At 49.0% G+C, this 18,136-nt stretch overlaps 1 protein-coding gene across 1 annotated transcript in view; it reads left to right on the top strand.

Annotated features, from left to right (window-relative positions):
* The first annotated feature begins 6,543 nt into the window (after positions 1-6,543).
* TTC39C (tetratricopeptide repeat domain 39C) overlaps positions 6,544-18,136 on the top strand; it is an 82,347-nt gene continuing 70,754 nt past the window's right edge. Inside the window, exon 1 of the mRNA XM_029069295.2 lies at positions 6,544-6,672. Within this exon, the coding sequence (XP_028925128.1) occupies positions 6,620-6,672 (53 nt within the window). The 5' untranslated portion in view covers positions 6,544-6,619. The remainder of the gene's footprint in view (positions 6,673-18,136) is intronic.

The following is an 18,136-nucleotide window of genomic DNA, read 5'->3' as shown; positions in this document are numbered from 1 at the left end:
CAAGTCACTTTGGGCAGAGAGTGGTGGATCCGGGATTAGAACTCAGGTCCTTTGACTCCCAGGCCCGGGCTCTGTCCACTAGACCATTTCTCCAGGTGAAATACAGCCAGCGTCCCTGAATGTAAGTTCTGCCATCATTCCTGTCTGTTTTCTGGACGATCTCCTCCCTGTTTTAGTGCGTAAAGCCAAAAAAGCTTCAGCTTCAGCTCAATCCATGACGAGAATATAACAGAGCTGCATTTCTGTGAGGCCTCATACAGACCTTGGCTCCATCCTCCTCCACCGCCCCCAGATTGCACGTTCACGGTCCCAGCAGGAAGCTGCTCGGTGCAAGGTAAAATTAGCCGTCCTGAGCCTGCTGACCAAATTCTCTTGCCTGAAACAGACAATTAAGCATGGCTCTGGCTGAAAATAGTAATTAATCACTGAGCTAGCTTTCCATACCCTGCCTCTTCTGCCTCCCCTGTTGAGGTGGTGAGGTGCTCAGAATAATAACTGAGGTATTTGTTAAGTGCTTACTACATGCCAGGCACTGTATTAAGCGCCGGGGTAGATACAAGGTAATCGGGTTAGACACAGTCCCTGTCCCACATGGGACTCACCGTCTTAATCCCCATTTTATTCATTCATTCATTCAATCGTATTTATTGAGCACTTAATGTGTGCCAAGCACTGTATTTAGTGTTTGGGAGAGTACGGTATAACAAGCAGACACATTCCTGCCCGCAGTGAGCTCACAGTCTAGGGGAGAGACAGACATTAATATTCATAAATAAATAGATAAATGAATTACATATTTATTCAGATATATACATATGTGCTCTGGGGATGGGAGGGAGGATGAATGAAGGAGCAAGTAAGAGGTAAAGAGGGAGTGGGAGAAGAGAGGAGGGCTTAGTCAGGGAAGACTTCTTGGAGGAGATGTGCCTTCAATAAGGTTTTGAAGTGCAGGAGAGCAATTTTCTGTCTGATTTTTTAGATGGAACTGAGGCACAGAGAAGTGAAGTGACTTGCCCAAGGTCACACAGCAGACAAGCAGACATATCCTCTGACTCCCAAGCCCGCGCTCTTTCCGCTAAGCCAATGCTGTGAGCCCTTACAGCGGGAAGCCGGCTCGGAGCCCCTTTTCAGATGGCACAGGTGCAAAACTCATTCTGGGCAGAGAACGAGTCTGCTACTTCTGTAGTATTGTACTCTCTCAAGTGCTTTGCCCAGTGCTCTTGGGCAAGTCACTTCACTTCTCCGGGCCTCAGTTCCCTCATCTGCAAAATGGGGATTCGGTACCTGGTCTCCCTCCTTAGACTGTGAGTCCCATGTGGGACAGCACATAGTAAGTGCTTAACAAATACTACAATAATGACAATAAGATAATAAACCCATCCAGTGCTCTGCATGCAGTAAGCATCTTGTTCAGTGCTCTGCTCACTGGAGGCACTGGTTCAGGGTTGCTTCTCACCTGTCATGCACCTCTAATGAAAGCAGTGCCCTGTAAGCAGCTGCTGAGGGGCATCTCACAAGGAGCAGAGGATCAAGGCCAAACACAGGAGGAAAAGGCAGCTGCCGGTCATTCAACCCCAAGGAAACTAGCTCCGCAACCAAGGGCAGTCGGCGGGGATTAGAACCCATGACCTTCTGCCTTCCAGGCCTGTGCTCTATCTGTTACACCATAGTGCTTCTCAATTATCACGTTCCGTCGTCATCTTACTCCACAGTGCCCAGTGGATACACTGAACACAACTAAGTCTGAACATCCCCGCTGGGAAATCGGCCTCGAATGACCCGGGTGCTTTGTACCCAAATATTGAGAGTGGGCTGTGTCTCAGCAAAAATTTTACACACTGAGGCAGTTTTGTATTATTCCCCAGGTCGAAATCTTTCCACATAAATTGGCGGCAATATTTGGTCAGTGGCTGCAGGAGAAGGGTTTTTAACGAATCCAGGTGGTTTCCCAGGGTTTCCTCTAAGTGCAGCAGACCTGACCTTTTGCCCCAGCTCCTCTTCGTGGACAATCATCCACCCGACCAGATGCTGACTGCATTTAAAATGAAAAAAAAAGGGACAGCTTTGAAAATGGCAGTAAAATTAGCTCCTCTGAAACCACATCTTGGCAATTCAATTGGCTTTATTGGATGCAATTTTATGTCAAGTATGATACACTTTCCTGAGAAGTGGCAGGAAAATCACTCTAAACCATCCCTTCTATCTTTCCTTCAGTGTGAGCTGAACCAAAGGCCAATGGAGGCTAGAAGAGCAAGACAGTCAGGTCTCCTCTAACACCGGACATTTTCTTCTTGAAATAATAACTGTGGTATTTGTTAAGTGCTTACTTTGTGCCAGGGCACTGTTCTAAGCGCTGGGGGAGATAGAAGATAATTGGGTTGGGCGCAGTCCCTGTCCCACATAGGGCTCACCATCTTTATCCCCATTTTACAGATGAGGGAATGGAGGCAGAGAGAAGTGAAGTGACTTGCCCAAGGTCACCCAGCAGCCAAGTGGCAGAACCGGGACGAACCCCATGAGAAGGAAAACACGTGCTACAGCACCCCGTGTCTGACACCACACAAGTGCACAACTGTTTCCTCTAGCAATGCAGTGCACCATATCTAAGTGCATGAGAGTTATAATAATAATGTTGGTATTTGTTAAGTGCTTACTATGTGCAGAGCACTGTTCTAAGCGCTGGGGTAGATACAGGGACATCAGGTTGTCCCACGTGAGGCTTACAATTAATCCCCATTTTACAGATGAGGTAACTGAGGCACAGAGAAGTTAAGTGACTTGCCCACAGTCACCCAGCTGACAAGTGGCAGAGCCGGGGTTCGAACTCATGACCTCTGACTCCCAAGCCCGGGCTCTTTGCACCGAGCCATGCTGCTTCTCAGAGTTATCAGAAGAATGTGTCCTAAGTGGCAGAGGCGAAATTAGAACCCAGGACCTCTGGCTCTTCTCTAAAGGATTGCAGCATCAACCAATCAATCAATCTTGTTTATTGAGCCCTTATTGGGTGCAGAGCAATGTACCGAGCTCTTGGAAGACTACAGGATAAAAGATCCTTACGAATATGCATAGAATTGCTTTGGGGACCATGTCTACCGACTCTATTATCTTGTATTCTCCCAAGTGCTTAGTACAGTGCACTGCACAAGTAAGCACTTAGTAAACATGATTGGTTGACATTGATCGAAGGGAGATGGGGTAGGGCAAATGAAGGCTTAGAGCAGAAACGTGAGATGGCTAATTGTAGGAAACTACCTATGATTTCTGAGAGGGGCATCCAGGACTTTTGGTGGGTGCTCCATACTTGCCTACTGTGTGACCTTGAGCAAGTTACTTAACTTCTCTGTGCCTCACTTTCCTCATCTTTCAAATGGCGATTCCATACCACTGGTCCTTCCTCCCCCTTATCTACCAATCAGTCAGGCAACCAATCAATGGGATTTATTGAGCACTTACCAGGTGGAGAACTCTGTACTAAGTGCTTGGGAGAGTACGATTAATCAGAGTGGCTAGATGTGTTCCCTGTCCATTAGAAGCTTCTAGTCTGGAGGAGGAACTTTCAGTCTAGAAGCTGTGAGCCCTGTGTGGGTCGGGCTGTATCCGACCTATCATCTTGTCTCTACCCAGCACTTAGCACACAGTAAGTGCTCTACAAATACTCTCATTTTTTATTACTAATTTTTATTACTATAATTATTTTTATTACTATCACATATATCTAACGTCCTTTGGAAAGCCCCAGGTCCAAATGGCACCCCTCCAGAGATGAAGAAGTCGTCTTTCGGTTTGAAGATGACACGGCTGACAGTGACACTCCATTCAATCGTATTTATTGAGCGTATACTGTGTGCAGAGCGCTGTACTAAGTGCTTGGAATGTACCATTCGGCAACTGAGACAATCCCTGCACAACAACGGCCTCACAGTCTATAAGGGGGAGACAGCAAAAGAAAAGTAGTTCTCCCCCGATTAGACTGTAAGCCCGTCAATGGGCAGGGACTGTCTCCATCTGCTGCTGAATTGTACATTCCAAGTGCTTAGTACAGTGCTCTGCACATAGTAAGTGCTCAATAAATACAATTGCATGAATGAATGGACAGCCCTCACTACCATCAAAATAGATAAATAGGATCATAGATATACACCTTTAATAAAATAGAGTAATAAATAATATATATGGACAGGTGCTATGCTGAGTACAGTCCTCTGCTCAGGGTAAGCACTCAATAAATACCGCTGATGGCTCTAACCTCCCTCAAATGAGAAATTTGGTGCTTGAGAGTTCCAAGATGGCCTAGGTATGATGATGATGATGTTGGTATTTGTTATGCGCTTACTATGTGCAGAACACTGTTCTAAGCGCTGGGGGAGATACAGGGTAATTAGGTTGTCCCACGTGAGGCTCACAGGTAATCCCCATTTGACAGATGAGGTCACTGAGGCCCAGAGAAGTGAAGTGACTTGCCCACAGTCACACAGCTGCCAAGTGGCAGAACCGGGAGTCGAACCCATGACCTCTGACTCCGAAGCCCAGGCTCTTTCCACTGAGTCACGCAGGTATTGCTGCCCCCCCAACCGAAGTGCGTGCCTGCCCAGCCCCTACTGCTCTACCACCCCTCCCCACAGCACTTGTGTGTGTATATATATATATTTATTATTCTATTGATTTTATTAATGACACGTATACATCTACCATTCTATTTATTTCCATTAAGGCCACTGATGCCTGTCCACCTGCTTTGTTTTGCTGTCTCCCTCTTTCTACCCTGTGAGCCCTTTGTTGGGTAGGGATGGTCTCTCTTTGCTGCCTAATTGTACTTTCCAAGCGCTCAGTACAGTGCTCTGCCCACAGTAAGCGTTCAGTCAATGCGTCTGGCCGAATGAGTGAATGATGAATGAATGAATGACCTCCCCCCCGCGAGCTCCCGGCTTGGCACGTGCTCGGGAATCCCCTCCCCGCGGACGACCCCAACTGTCAGAAAGGCGGGGGGGGGGGAGTCGGGGAGGAGGCTAGCCTGGACACCGCCCCCACCGGCGGGGGATCCCGCCTCTGAGGGCCGATAGGAAGAAGAGGGAGGGAGGTGGAACGGTCATCGCTAGCCGTCCGTGTCCGGGCGGGAGGGGGTGGGCCGCCCCGTCCCCCCCCCCCCGCGCCCCGAGTGGTGCGGGCGCACGGGGGCTCCCCGGCGGTCTTCCGTCAGCGCCGGGCGCGTGCCGGCGGGCGTGCGCACGCGCGGGGGGGCGGGGCTGCGGCAGGAGGCGGGGGAGCGGCCTCTCCCGCCCCGCCCCCCCCGCGTGCGAGAGACCGGCACAGAGACACAGAGACGGGGGGGGGGGGGAGGGAGAGACAGAGATCGAAGGAGGAGAGACAGGGAGGCGAGAGATCAATTGAGGGCCGAGAGAGAGACTGAGAGAGAGAGATCGAGAGGGGAGAGAGATTGAGGGGGAGAGAAGAAAGGGGAGAGAAGAAACGGGAGAAAGCAATTGAGGGCGGAGAGAGATTGAGAGAGAGATCGAAAAGGGAGAGAGACTGAGAGAGCGAGAGGGGAGAGATCAATTGAGGGTGGAGAGAGAGACACAGAGATCGAGGGGGAGAGAGATTGAGGGGGAGGGAGACAGAGATAGATCGAGAGGGGAGAGACAGAGAGAGATCGATGGGGAGAGAGACAGAGAGAGATTGAGGGGCAGAGACACTGAGAGATCGAGAGGGGAGAGAGATTGAGGGGGAGAGAAGAAAGGGGACAGAGCAATTGAGGGCGGAGAGAGAGATCGAAAAGGGAGAGAGATTGAGGGGGAGAGACACTGAGAGATCGAGAGGGGAGAGAGATTGAGGGAGAGAGACACTGAGATCGAGAGGGGAGAGAGAGATCGACGGGGGAGAGACAGAGGGGAGCCATCGATTGAGGGCGGAGAGAGAGACTGAGGAGATCGAGGGAGGGGGAGAGATCGAAAAGGGAGAGACGTTGAGGGGGAGAGGCAGACCGAGATCGAGAGGGGAGAGACAGAGATCGAGGGGGCGGAGAGACAGAGGGAGATCGAGGGGGGAGAGATTGGGGGGAGACATCAATTGAGGGCGGTAGACTGAGAGAGATCGGGGGGGGGGGGAGAGACAGAGGGCGAGCAGAGCGCTTTGCTCAGGGGTTCGGCGATGGCGGGGCGGCGGGGGTCCGGCTGAGGGCATGGACCTGCGGGTCCAGGCGGAGCCCCCCGCGCCCTCCGCCCGCCGCGGGGTCCTCACCGGCTGCGACACGTTGGGCGGCCCCGACCCCAGCTAAAGTCACCGCAGCCGCAGCGGCGGCGGCCCGGGCCCGCCCCCCGCCCCCCGGGCCCGCCCCCCGGCCCCGCTGTCATCGCCGCCTCCGGGACTGCGGGCTCGGGCTCCGCCGCCCAGGACCGGCCCGCTCCCTCTCCCTCTCCCTCTGCCTTTCCCTCTCCCTCTCCCTCTCCTTGTCCTCTCCCTTTTCCTCCCCTCCGCCATGGCCGGGGCGGAGCAGCAGCCGCCCCCGCCGCCCCCCCGCCGCCCGGACGACGATCCTGCGGGGCCGGGGGTCGGGGCGGGGGTGGGGCCGGGGTCCCCGCCCGTGGCCCCCGAGGACGCCGAGCTGGCCCTGGCAGGCATCAACATGCTGCTCAACAACGGCTTCAAGGAGTCCGACCGGCTCTTCAAGCAATACAGGTGACGCCCCGACCCCACCCGACCCCACCCGACCCCCTGGAAGCCCCTTCTCCTCCTAGTCGCCGCCCCCTGCCCCCCACTTTGTCTCCCTTACCTGCACGAAGCCCCTCTCCCCACCCAACACCCACACACCCCCGTCCCCTGCTCTCCTGGCCCGTGGCCTCCCCCATTATTCATTCATTCGTTCAATAGGATTTATTGAGCGCTTACTAGTTCGTTCAATCGTATTTATTGAGCGCTTACTATGTGCAGAGCACTGTACTGAGCGCTTGAAATGGACAATTCGGCAACCGATAAAGACAACCCCTGCCCAGTGACAGGCTGCCCACCACCTCCTGGCCCCCACTTTCTCTCCCATACCTGCTCGAAGCCCCTCTCCCCACCCAACACCCCACCCCCACACCCCCACTCCCGCTCTCCTGGCCGGTGGCCTCCCCCATTATTCATTCATTCATTCAGTAGTATTTATTGAACGCTTACTATGTGCAGAACACTGTACTAAGTGCTTGGAATGAACACTTCGTCAACAGAGACAACCCCTGCCCAGTGATGGGCTAACCACCACCTCCTGCCCCCCCCACTTTGTCTCCCATAGCTGCACGAAGCCCCTCTCCCCACCCAACACCTTCCTCACACCCACCCCCTGCTCTCTTGGCCTGTGGCCTCCCCCATTATTCATTCATTCATTCAGTAGTATTTATTGAGCGCCTACTATGTCCAGACACTGGACTAAGTGCTTGGAACGTACAATTTGGCAACAGATAGAGACAATCCCTGCCCAGTGACGGGCTATCCACCACCTCCTGCCCCCCGCTTTGTCTCCCATAGCTGCACGAAGCCCCTCTCCCCACCCAGCACCTTCCTCACACCCACCCCCTGCTCTCCTGGCCTATGGCCTCCCTCATTATCCACCCCCCACCCCCCCACTTTCTCTCTCAAACCTGCACAAAGTCCCTCTCTCCACCCAACACCCACCCACACCCTGCTCTCCTAGCCTATGGCCTTCCCCATTATCCGCCACCAGACCGCCCTCTTTCCCCTCCCTTCCACCATTCGTTAAGCGCTTACTATGTGCCAGGTGCTGACCTGAGCTCCCGGAGTGGTCACAAGCTAATCAGGTTTGGAAACAGTCCAGGCCCCACATGGAGCTCATAGTCTTAATCCCCTTTTTCCACATGAGGTCACTGAGGCCCCGGGGAAGTGAAGTGACTTGCCCAAGGTCGCACAGCAGGCAAGCGGTAGAGCCAGGAGTAGGACCAGGCTTCTTCCGACTCCCTGGCCTGTGCTCTCTCCACTAGGCCCTGCTGCTTCGTCCTGCTCTTGATATTGCGCTTTTCTCTGTAGTAATTCATTCGGTCGAATTTATTGAGCACTTGCTATGTGCAAAGCACTGTACTAAGTGCTTGGGAGAGGACAGTAAACAGATTCACTCCCTAACCGGTGGGCAGGCTCCAACTGGATCACTTTAGCTCCCTTCGCCCCATCCCAGGTTTTCTTTTCCTTCCTGCCTCAGTTACCTGGAGCCCCACATAGGACAGAAACCCAGGGCCCAGGCAAGACCAGTAGCACTGTGAAGCACACCAGAAGAGGGTCTGAGGATGCAAGTGGATGGCTCAGGGGGATGCCAGGGGTGCCTAGGAAGCTGCTTGAATGGGTCCTGACCTGCCCAGATGCCTTTTGTGTCTGTGCCTAGACTCCATTAACCAAGCTCAGCCCATCCCGGCTCGCCCCCGTTCTCTGTCCCGAGCCGGGAGGTTGGCAACCCTCCCTTCCACATCCTTCGCCTTTGGTTGACCGAGTCCCCCTGTTCTCTTTTTTGGTCCCCAGCCTCGGCTAGCAATTGCTTCTCCTTCCCCCAAATCATGTGCCCAAGGTTGTCCTAGTTCTCTTTCAAATGTCTCTCTCTGGCTGCTCTGCTAATTCGGTTTCCTCTCCCCCACCCCCTCCACACATTTCCTTAAAACCCCTTCTCCCCCACTCTACCCAGCCTTGGGGCATTACTTTATATTTCAAGTGCACAGTGATTTCCACCCCGTCCCTTTGCCCGGTTTCCCTTTTGTGTGTTGTTTAGGTACTACTTGAGAAAAGTTCAAGTTCGGTAAACAAAACGCCTGTCATTTGTTGTCATTTTTGTCAAAATCTTGGCATTCGTGGTGAATTAGATGTGAGCTCCTTGTGGGCAGGGAATGTGTCTACCAACCCTTTCTCCCAAGTGCTTAGTACAATGCTCTGTGGACCGTAAGCGCTCAATCGATACCATGGATCAATTTTAGGAGTACTTTGTGCTGGACATTTTTCAAGAGTCTGTTTACTTATCTGTGGTTTTAGAAAAAGTGAACTGATGAGTGGGGTTTTGGGATTTCTCTTTCAAATGACTTTGGTATTTTCTTATGTTAGCAAACTGAGATATGAGACTACTATGTTGAATATGTACATATTTACATGAGGCTTTCCTTTTTCATCCCTTATTTTTAATCTGAGGGGTAAAAAAAAAAGAAGCTGGAGGTTCTGAAGGTCTATCGTGACTCTCTGAAGCAAAAAGTAGTTAATCCAAACTGGGGGCCCGTTCTCAGGGCAAGTTAGAGCTTTCAGGGTGTTTGATTTTGACCATAAATTCCTATTATCTCTTTAATGTATGTATTAAAGGTTTGAAGTGACTCAGTAATCAATTATTATGCAAGTTGTTGATTAACAATCCCTATGAAAAATTTTAGCTGCTCTATACACACGTACACACACTTATCACTTGTACTCTAAGAAGATATGCCAATGACAGTGAAACAGCTGCTCTAGACTTATATTGTCATGGCAGTTGGTTTTGTTGAAATGATAGATGGAAACAAAAGCCAACCAGTGTGTGCTATTATTATGCCCATAATTCACAGTCCAGCAGGGAACAATTAAATGTAATAAATTATACAGGAGATAATTTTTTTTAAAATATTCAGTAGCCTAACCTCTGGAAAGATATTAAATTCTTCCCTGGTTGTAGAACTGCCACATTTTTAATGGACAGAGAATGGGCAATTTAATGGTATCTGCTCAGAAAAATAGCCTTTTAAATCAGGCAGGCGAAAGGAGGGAATTTCTTTTGGTCCAGAGGCTGGTTTCCTACTAGGGCAGGTGATCAAAAGCCTCCCTCTTGGTGTCTGAGCAGGAGGGGAGAGGACTCTGTTGGAAGGAAACGTCTGCCCTTCCCCAAACACCAACTCTGATCCGTGCCCGACTGTTGTTGCCTGGTCCCTTGGGGCACCCCCATGGGGGAAGGGGAGGTTGCTGCCTCCTCTGTGGGAAACTGAGGCACCCAGGAGGGCCCCTGGGCCAAAGCCCGGCCCACCTCCCCCTCATTCCAGGGGCCACAGCGGCTCCTGTGAGGAGTAAGATCTCTCCCGTGCATTGTGATTCATCCGTTCCTATGCTGATTCAAAAGTTTTGTAAGGGGGGGTGGCTTGTTTCTAAAGCGGCTCTGTTGCCACAAGAGCCCAGTGTCTCATGTACCTTGACATGTTTGTTTTCATTCAGCGTAAACTGGCTGATTTTTAGTCGGACAGAAATCTTAGGTTACTAGGTAATGGTGGCCAGATGGGAAGATGTGTCCTCGGTCATCAACAGTATTGAGCGCGTCGGGTAATGCAGAACAGTGTAGCAGCTGCTCTGGAGGGGAGAGAATCGAGTTAGGCTCCATCCTTGCCCTCAAGGAGCTTAGAGGCTCAAGCCGAAGGTGGAAGACCAATACTGATACTGCTCGATAAATACGATCGAATGAATGAATGAAATACAGGTAGGAGGAAGCAACCCAGAGATTGAAGAGATTGATTGGGAGTGGGGTGCGGGGCCCCCAAGAACCCGGGTGAATTGGAAGGGGTGAAGTGGTAGCACGGGCAGATGGAGGATGGGAAGAGGAGAACTTAATCAGGGAAGGCCTCCGGGCTGCCTCCGAAGATTTCAGAATTTGAAAGTGGGGAGAGTAGTAGTCGGCTGGATGTGAAGAGGGAGGGAGATGGCTAGTTTTTTTCTCTTTAAACTTAGAAAATGTTATATTTAAAAGTTACGAGGCAAGACCTGTTAAACTGTTCCTTTTCTGGCAATGACTTTGAACTGCAGAACAGACCAGGAATAGGCAGTGTCACACTTACTCTTGCATTCCAACCTAATATTAGGCAGATCACTGTTAAAGGCATCCTCTTGGCTGGTTCAGTCGTTCAACTTTTATTTTGTTGTATAGGAACAATGATCGAATGCTTTTCAGGGTAAATGAGGGCCTTTTACTTAACTCCTGGCCTTTTTCAAATAGGAGAAGCGCAGTATCAACGATTGTCTTCCTCATCTTGTACAGAAGCGACCATCTGAATCTCGGCTTTATCCCTTAACAGGTCAAGTCAGCAAACCAAGCCGGGAGGGGAGTGAGTCACGCTACCTCAACAAACAGGCTTGCCCCCGTGTAGCTTAGGCAGGATTTATGATTTACAAACGTGCTGACATTTGTGAGTCCTGGTGTCTATTTCAGTCTCTCAAGTTGCGGCGTTTCAGTAGTATTGTCTTGCCTCTCTTCTCCCTCTGCTCCTCCAGACACCCAAAGAAACATCGTCAGACTGACGATATTCATGGACTCCGAAGGGAATATTGGGGGGGTGCAGGGTGGAACTACTGGGACACCACCTAAAGGAGCGATGTGTTAGACCATAATCGATCAGTCAATGTGTCTGTTGTGTTGAACTCTCCTGAGCGCTCAGTACAGTGCTCCACACACAATAAGCACTCAATAAATACCATTGATTGAATCGATGTCATTTGAGCGCCTGCTCTGTGTGGAGCTCTGTACTAAGTGCTTGGGAGAGTAAGATACAATAGAGTAGGCGGAAACAATCCCTGCGTCCAAGGAAAGCACAGAGGAGACTAAAATACCTGTTTCCCCGCCCTCTTAGTCTGTGCCTAGTGGGTGTATCCATGTAGGACTGGAACTGCATCCAACCTGATTAATTTGGGTCCTAATCCCAGCTCCACCCCTTGTCTACTCTGCGTGACCTTGGGCAAGTCACTTAACTTCTCTCTGCCTCAGTTAACTCATCTGAAAATCAGGGATTAAGACTCTGAGCCTCATGTGAGCTGTGAGCCGTGTCTCACCTGATTAGCTCGTATCTCCTCCAGCGCTTAGTGTAGGGCCTGGCACATGGTAAGTGCTTAACAAATACCGTTAAAAAACCCCAACAAAACCCAATTTATATCTTCCCCATGCTTAGAGCAGTGCTTGACATATAGTAAGCGCTTTGTAAATGCCATTATTATTACTAGAGGAAATATATTACTGATACCTCCAGCTCAGGATTCTGCAACGAATTGTGGCAACAGGATGTTGGGGGTGACGGTTCGGCTGGTTACCATCCTTGACGTTGTGTCCTAATGGTTGGGGATGGTCCGTCTAACATCTCAGACTTTGGTTGGTTTTTTTTCCCCCTTCCCTCGACTTCTCATGTGCATAACTTCCTGTAGTAACGGATTCTACCCTCCACTGAATGAAAAAGTGGTTCCTCTTCTTTTGAATCTAGCACTGTCCGCTTCAATGGTTGTGGTAGATGAGGTGTACCCTTGTCCACCCTTGCCTGATTTTGTAAGTGTCAATGGTGCCCTGTCTGGGCCTAATCTTTTCCAGGAATCCTCTCGGAAGCTCCTCTGTCTCTGTCATCATCTTGGTTGCCCCTCTTTAAATCTAAATATCTTAGGTCTTTTCCGAGGCACATCGAACTGAACCACACTGCACACAGAATTCAAACAGAGATACAGCATGGTTTCATATCCCGGCAAAAGCGTGCCTTTTTTGTTTTCCTCACCCTTCCATATGATATTCAACATTTTGCGGGCCTTTTGGGCTGTTCTCACATATCCCATAGCACCGAGAATCCTCCCGAGGGAAAGAGCAAAAGCAGAAATTAGAAACGGCTTCGAATCCTTGGAAGCTGTGTGTAGTATATTCAGATGGCCTGGCTTCCTTTCAGGATTGCTTGAATTTATTGAATTTCAGGTCCTTAATTACATTTCTGCACCTACCAGGAGACATGGGAATCACCCGGAGAGGAAAAATCAAAGCAAGCAATCAAACAATAGGCTTTTAGGGTGTTTCCTCCTGTACTTTTCCTTGAGCCAGTTTAAGGAATTTTTAAAAGACTTTTTTTGTGGCCGGTTGTTCATTTTGCTGACTTTTTATTTGTTCTCTTCCTACTTTATCATCTATGTGTGTGGGTGAAGGCATCATTAGGGAAAGCAACACAGTCCTATCTCTAGAATCTTCTCTGATTTAAATGTAATTTTATCACGAACTGATGGACACTGACCATGTGACCTGGCCATCATAAGTCTTCCTTTTGACTACCAAATCTAACAAGAGGAGCACAGGCAAAAGAAAGCCTTTCTGCCAAGTGGGTGTTGGAAATCATTGCTGGCTCCGCCACTTGCCTGCTAAGTGGCCTTGGGCAAGTCACTTCACTTCTCTGCGCCACAGTTACCTCATCTGTAAATTGGGGATTGAGACTTTGAGCCCCATGTGGGACAGGGACTCTGTCCAACTTGATTTGCTTGTCTCCACCCCAGTGCTTAGTACGGTGCCTTGCACACAGTAAGTGGTTAACAAATACCATTATTATTTAAAAAAAAAACAACACCCTGCTCTGGTCCTGTACACATTTACCAATGCACTACTTTGCTGGATTAAGAGAATATAAATAACAGCACGTAACAGATGCATTGAGAATACCCTGGACCGAGGCTTTCAGCAAAGGGAAACCCAAATGAAATAAAAGGACGAAACAAAGGATATTGAATTCATTTTTGGCATGCCGCCTGATTATCCATGTAACCTAAATTTTTTTTCCAGGTTCTGATCTGGTGTGTGAGGATTTCCTTTAACAACTGAGCCCGCTATGGGCAGGGATGGTCTCTATTTGTTGCTGAATTGTACTTCCCAAAAGCTTAGTACAGTGCTCTGCACACAGTAAGCGCCCAATAAATACGACTGAATGAACGAATGAATGTTTTAAATGGGGCACCCCTGGGTTCCTTCCCGGTGGCTCTCAACTCTCAAGGAGTAGGCGTGTCACATTTCCCTGGAACTACTCCGTGACAGCAGCAGCTCTTCTTCTTAAAAGACGTTATTTTTTGAAGTCTGAAAGGAGCCGATACTTAACCAGGACCTGCCATGTAGGAAGACACCTTCTAGTAAGGTCCCCTTTGTTACGTGAGACTGACTAGTAGCCCCGATGTCGGTCCAGTTTGGGGTACGAGGAGACCCCGCTTTTAGTTGTGATTTGTAGGTAGGGGAATGTCTGCTGGGGTAAATGCTTAGTATAGTGCTTTGCACACAATAATCGCTCAGTAAATATGATTGAATGAGTGGGGTTTCGTCATCAATGATAAAGGTCACTCCTCAAAGCCGCCGCCTAGGATGTTCTGCAACATGGACAGGTTGGTTAGGAATCCTGAAAAATAACAGTGGTATTTTTAAGTCCTTACTCTGTGCCAAACACTGAACTAGGCACTGGGGTAGATACAAGATCATCAGGTCCCACATGGGACTCCCATTTTAAGTAGGAGGGAGAACGGATGTTAAGTCCCCATTTTCCAGATGAGGGAACTGAGGACCGGAGAAGTTGGGGCTTGCCCAAGGTCACACAACAGGCAGATGGCAGAGGGGGGATGAGAACCCAGGTCCTTTGACTTCCGACCTAGGCTCTTTCCGCTAGGCCACGCTGCTTAGCCAAGGGCAGAGAGAGCACAGCGGCTCCCTAAGCCAACCAGCCGCTTGCTGGGGTTATAGCACTGCAGCCTGGTAATAATCGGCAATATATCAGCAAAACACTGCAGTCCTGTCGGCCATAAATGGATCCCGCGCAAAGGAAGCCTTTGTGTGTACTCCGCAGTATGCAACCCGGCTTTCTGCCTGCTGGCTCGTGCCCCCCGTGCCCCAGCGGGACTACCACCGGCCCGGGTGAGAGGGAGTGCGTCTGTCATGGCCCAAACCACCGTCGTTACGATCGGTCTCTTCACACGGACTTCCGTCCTGGAGTCCAAGAGCCGAGACTTGGCCTTCATTCTCAGCAGGAGATCCCACCAAGCGTCGTCGTCGGCTAAGTCTCATGAGACGAGCGCCACGATTAACGTCCGAGTTTTCAGTTCTGCCCCTGATAGTCTTATCAGTCTTGGCGTAAATATTCACTCCAACCTACTCTGAACGATTAAGATGATCAACTTCTCCTTTACTCCTTTTCTCCAGCTCCCCTATAGGCATTCAACTGTTATTTTGTATTTGCCTCCCAAAGTAGCTAAGGGAGGGAAGAAGGTAAAACAAAATCATTTCATTTTTGGTGCTTTTTCACCTTTTTTTATGGTGTCGAGCACTCAGTATGCGCCAGGCACTGTACTAAGTGCTGGGCTAGATAGAAAATGATCAGGTTGGAAACAGTGTGTGTCCCACGTGAGGCTCACAGTCTTAAACGCTATTTTGTAGGTGAGGTAACTGAGGCCCAGAGAAATTACGACTTGCCCAAAGTTACCCGGCAGACAAGCGATGGAGCCGGGATTAGAACCAGTTCCACGGTTGAGGGAAGGCCGCATGACCTTAGGGGAAAGGGCAGGTCCGAATAGTGACCTGAAATCTCATTTCTGCTGCTAGTTTGCTTTGGAACTTTAGGCAAGTCACCTAATGAATGGATCAAACGGTGGTACTTATTGAGCACTGTTTGAAAAGCACTGTATAGTTCGAGCGTGAGATCCCCTGAGGGTCAGGGACTGTCTCTAATTCCCAACTGTGGATTTTTCTCTCGGCTATTAGTTCGTTGCTCTACACCCGGTATGCTCATATTAAATACCATTATTTCTGCAATAGAATTGGTAGACATTATCCCTTCTCTTGCAGACCAGAGGGGCTTCTGTTGGCCTTGGTTTCCTAATCTGTAAAGTAGGAATAATATCGGCTGTTCCCTACTCCCAGGGATGTTGTGAGGATAAAGTGAGATCTGCGATGTCAAAGCATTCTCAAGGAAAAATGAAATGTACATAATCAAGTGTTTGGCTATCGAAACCATTGTGGATTCCATGTATTCATGTTACTTCTGTCTTCTGTACCCGCAGACAGTTGTTGCCTGAAATACTTTGAAAGATCTAGATACTTTGGAAAAGGATTTTTTTTTCATTCATTCACTTCATTCAGTCGTATTTATTGAGAGTTTATTGTGTGCAGAGCATTGTATTAAGTGCTTGGGAAAGTACAATTCAGCAATAAAGAGCGATGATTCCTTCCCACAATGAGCTCACAATCAAGAGGGACTTTTCACTTCTGAGTTGATTTGCCAAGGGCGTTCTTAAAAACTAAGAGTGAAATCATGAAGGGACTAGTTCCTTGGAGAATTCTCTTTTTTTTTTTTTGTTTGGAATTTTAATGTTTGATGCTGATTTAAGTCCATTTTATCTTGAGTCAAGAATAGTGTATCAGAGCAAAAGTCTGATTAATTATTGGTTCCAGCATTACTCTCAAAAGAACAGCCCTTAGACTGTGAGCCCCATATAGGATGGGACTGTGTCCAACATGATTCTTTTTTCTTTCTCAGAAGCATGGGAAGCAGCCTTCCTAGTGGAAAGAGCATGGGCCTGGAAGTCAGGGGACCTGGATTCCAATCCCGGCTCTGCTACTTGCCCGCTGCATGGCCTTGGGCAAGTCACTTCACTTCTCTGTGCCTCCATTTCCTCATCTGCAAAATGGGGGTACAATCCCCATTCTCCCTCCTACTTAGACTGTGAGCCCTGTGTGGGACTTGATTAACTTGTATTTACCCCAGTGATTAGAGCAGTGCTTGATATTTGGTAAGCACTTAACAAATACCACTTAGTATAGTGCTTGTCACAGAGTTAAGCGCTTAATTCCATTTTTAGTATCCTTGGTATCATTCATTCAATCGTATTTATTAAGCACTTACCGCGTGTAGTACACTTTACTAAGCACTTGGGAAAGTACAGTACAACAATAAACAGTGACATACATTATTATTATTATTATTATGTTTGTTTTTTGTTTGTGTTAGCTATTGCCTTCTGAGTCTAGTTTTAGTTAGCTCTCTGCTATAAATTTGTTTTTCCTGGAGACACAACTGTGCTGTGGGCATTTAAACACAACGGGTGTGCTTGTTGGGCAAGAAACTGTATTGAAATACAACCAAAGGGAAGAGCAAGCATCTTCCCGAAGATGACGCCCCAGTGGGAACCAGAAGCCTGTTGACGTTGAGGGGCGACCTTTTCTGAACGGGCTGTACAAGCTTTAAAAATTCATTATTCCCTCTAGAAATTCCAGGCGGCAGGATGAGGTCATTCCTTTGACTTCTATTGTTTTCACCCATTAGAGTCCCATTATTGATTTCATTATCATAGTTTTTATGCCCCAGTCCTTCAGAAAGCCCTTAATGGATAGTCGGGTCACTTCCCAGAGTATGAAACAGCCCACTCAGCTTTCTTGATCCTAATTTTAGAGGGCAGAGGGATTATTCATATCTACTTAACTAGGGAATATGTCTGTCTATTTTTGTATTGCCCTCTCCCAAGCGCTTAGTACAGTGCTCTGCACACAGTAAGCACTTCAATACATACGACCGAGTGAATACGAGGTGGCGGCCGACACAGGTTTCCAAGCTCCTCCCTCCTTCAGGCAGCACATCCTTGAAAATCAAGTCATTATGGCTTGAGCATCATCAAGAACCCGCCTCCACGTAGCTGTGACATCACTCAAGAGATTGAGAAATTCCCACTGGGGTTGATAGGATTGTGCAGAAGAAAGCTTGAGGTGGGCGGTAACCAACGAAAGAGGGTTTTAGAAATTTTCTTCTGAGACAAATTGGAACATCTCTCTTGCTTTGATTCCAGCATCGAAATCAAACCGGGGGGACACTGAAGAATGCCAGCTGAGCATAGATCTTGGGGGTGGGGGAAGGAAATAATTCTGAGTTCTTAGGGGCTCCCTCTTTTCTCTCCCCCTTGAACCCCTCAGATTGCTCGACAGGCCAGTGTGAGGGGCTCAGTGTTTCTCTTCCCGGAGCCATGTGGACAGCCACCACCCAGAGCTGCTAGTTACCATCATCGTCAGTGGTATTTATTGTGTGCATTCTCTGTGCAGAGCCCTGTGCTAAGCACTTGGGAGAGTACAGAACCACAGAATTGGCAGACCTGTTCCCTATCCCTGTCACTGGTGTGTTGGAAAGCTACGCTGAGGTCAGAGAGAACTCAGCAGAAGATGAGTGCAGCCCTGAGAACTAGCAAAATGTCTGATTCCCAGGTCCTGTGGGATGGGGAAAATGAGAAACATTGGCTTTCTATTCTGATTTAATCAGAGCCTTTTTCTCCATCCCCAAATGCCTATGAATGCACATTTGACACAGCTTCTTGCCGGACAGGAACCGTGTCTAATTCCTACCTGTGTATTCTCTTCCAG

The sequence above is a fragment of the Ornithorhynchus anatinus genome, chromosome 7 (genome assembly GCF_004115215.2).
Source record: "Ornithorhynchus anatinus isolate Pmale09 chromosome 7, mOrnAna1.pri.v4, whole genome shotgun sequence".
Lineage (NCBI taxonomy): Eukaryota > Metazoa > Chordata > Mammalia > Monotremata > Ornithorhynchidae > Ornithorhynchus > Ornithorhynchus anatinus.
This window is presented reverse-complemented; position numbering and strand designations above follow the sequence as displayed.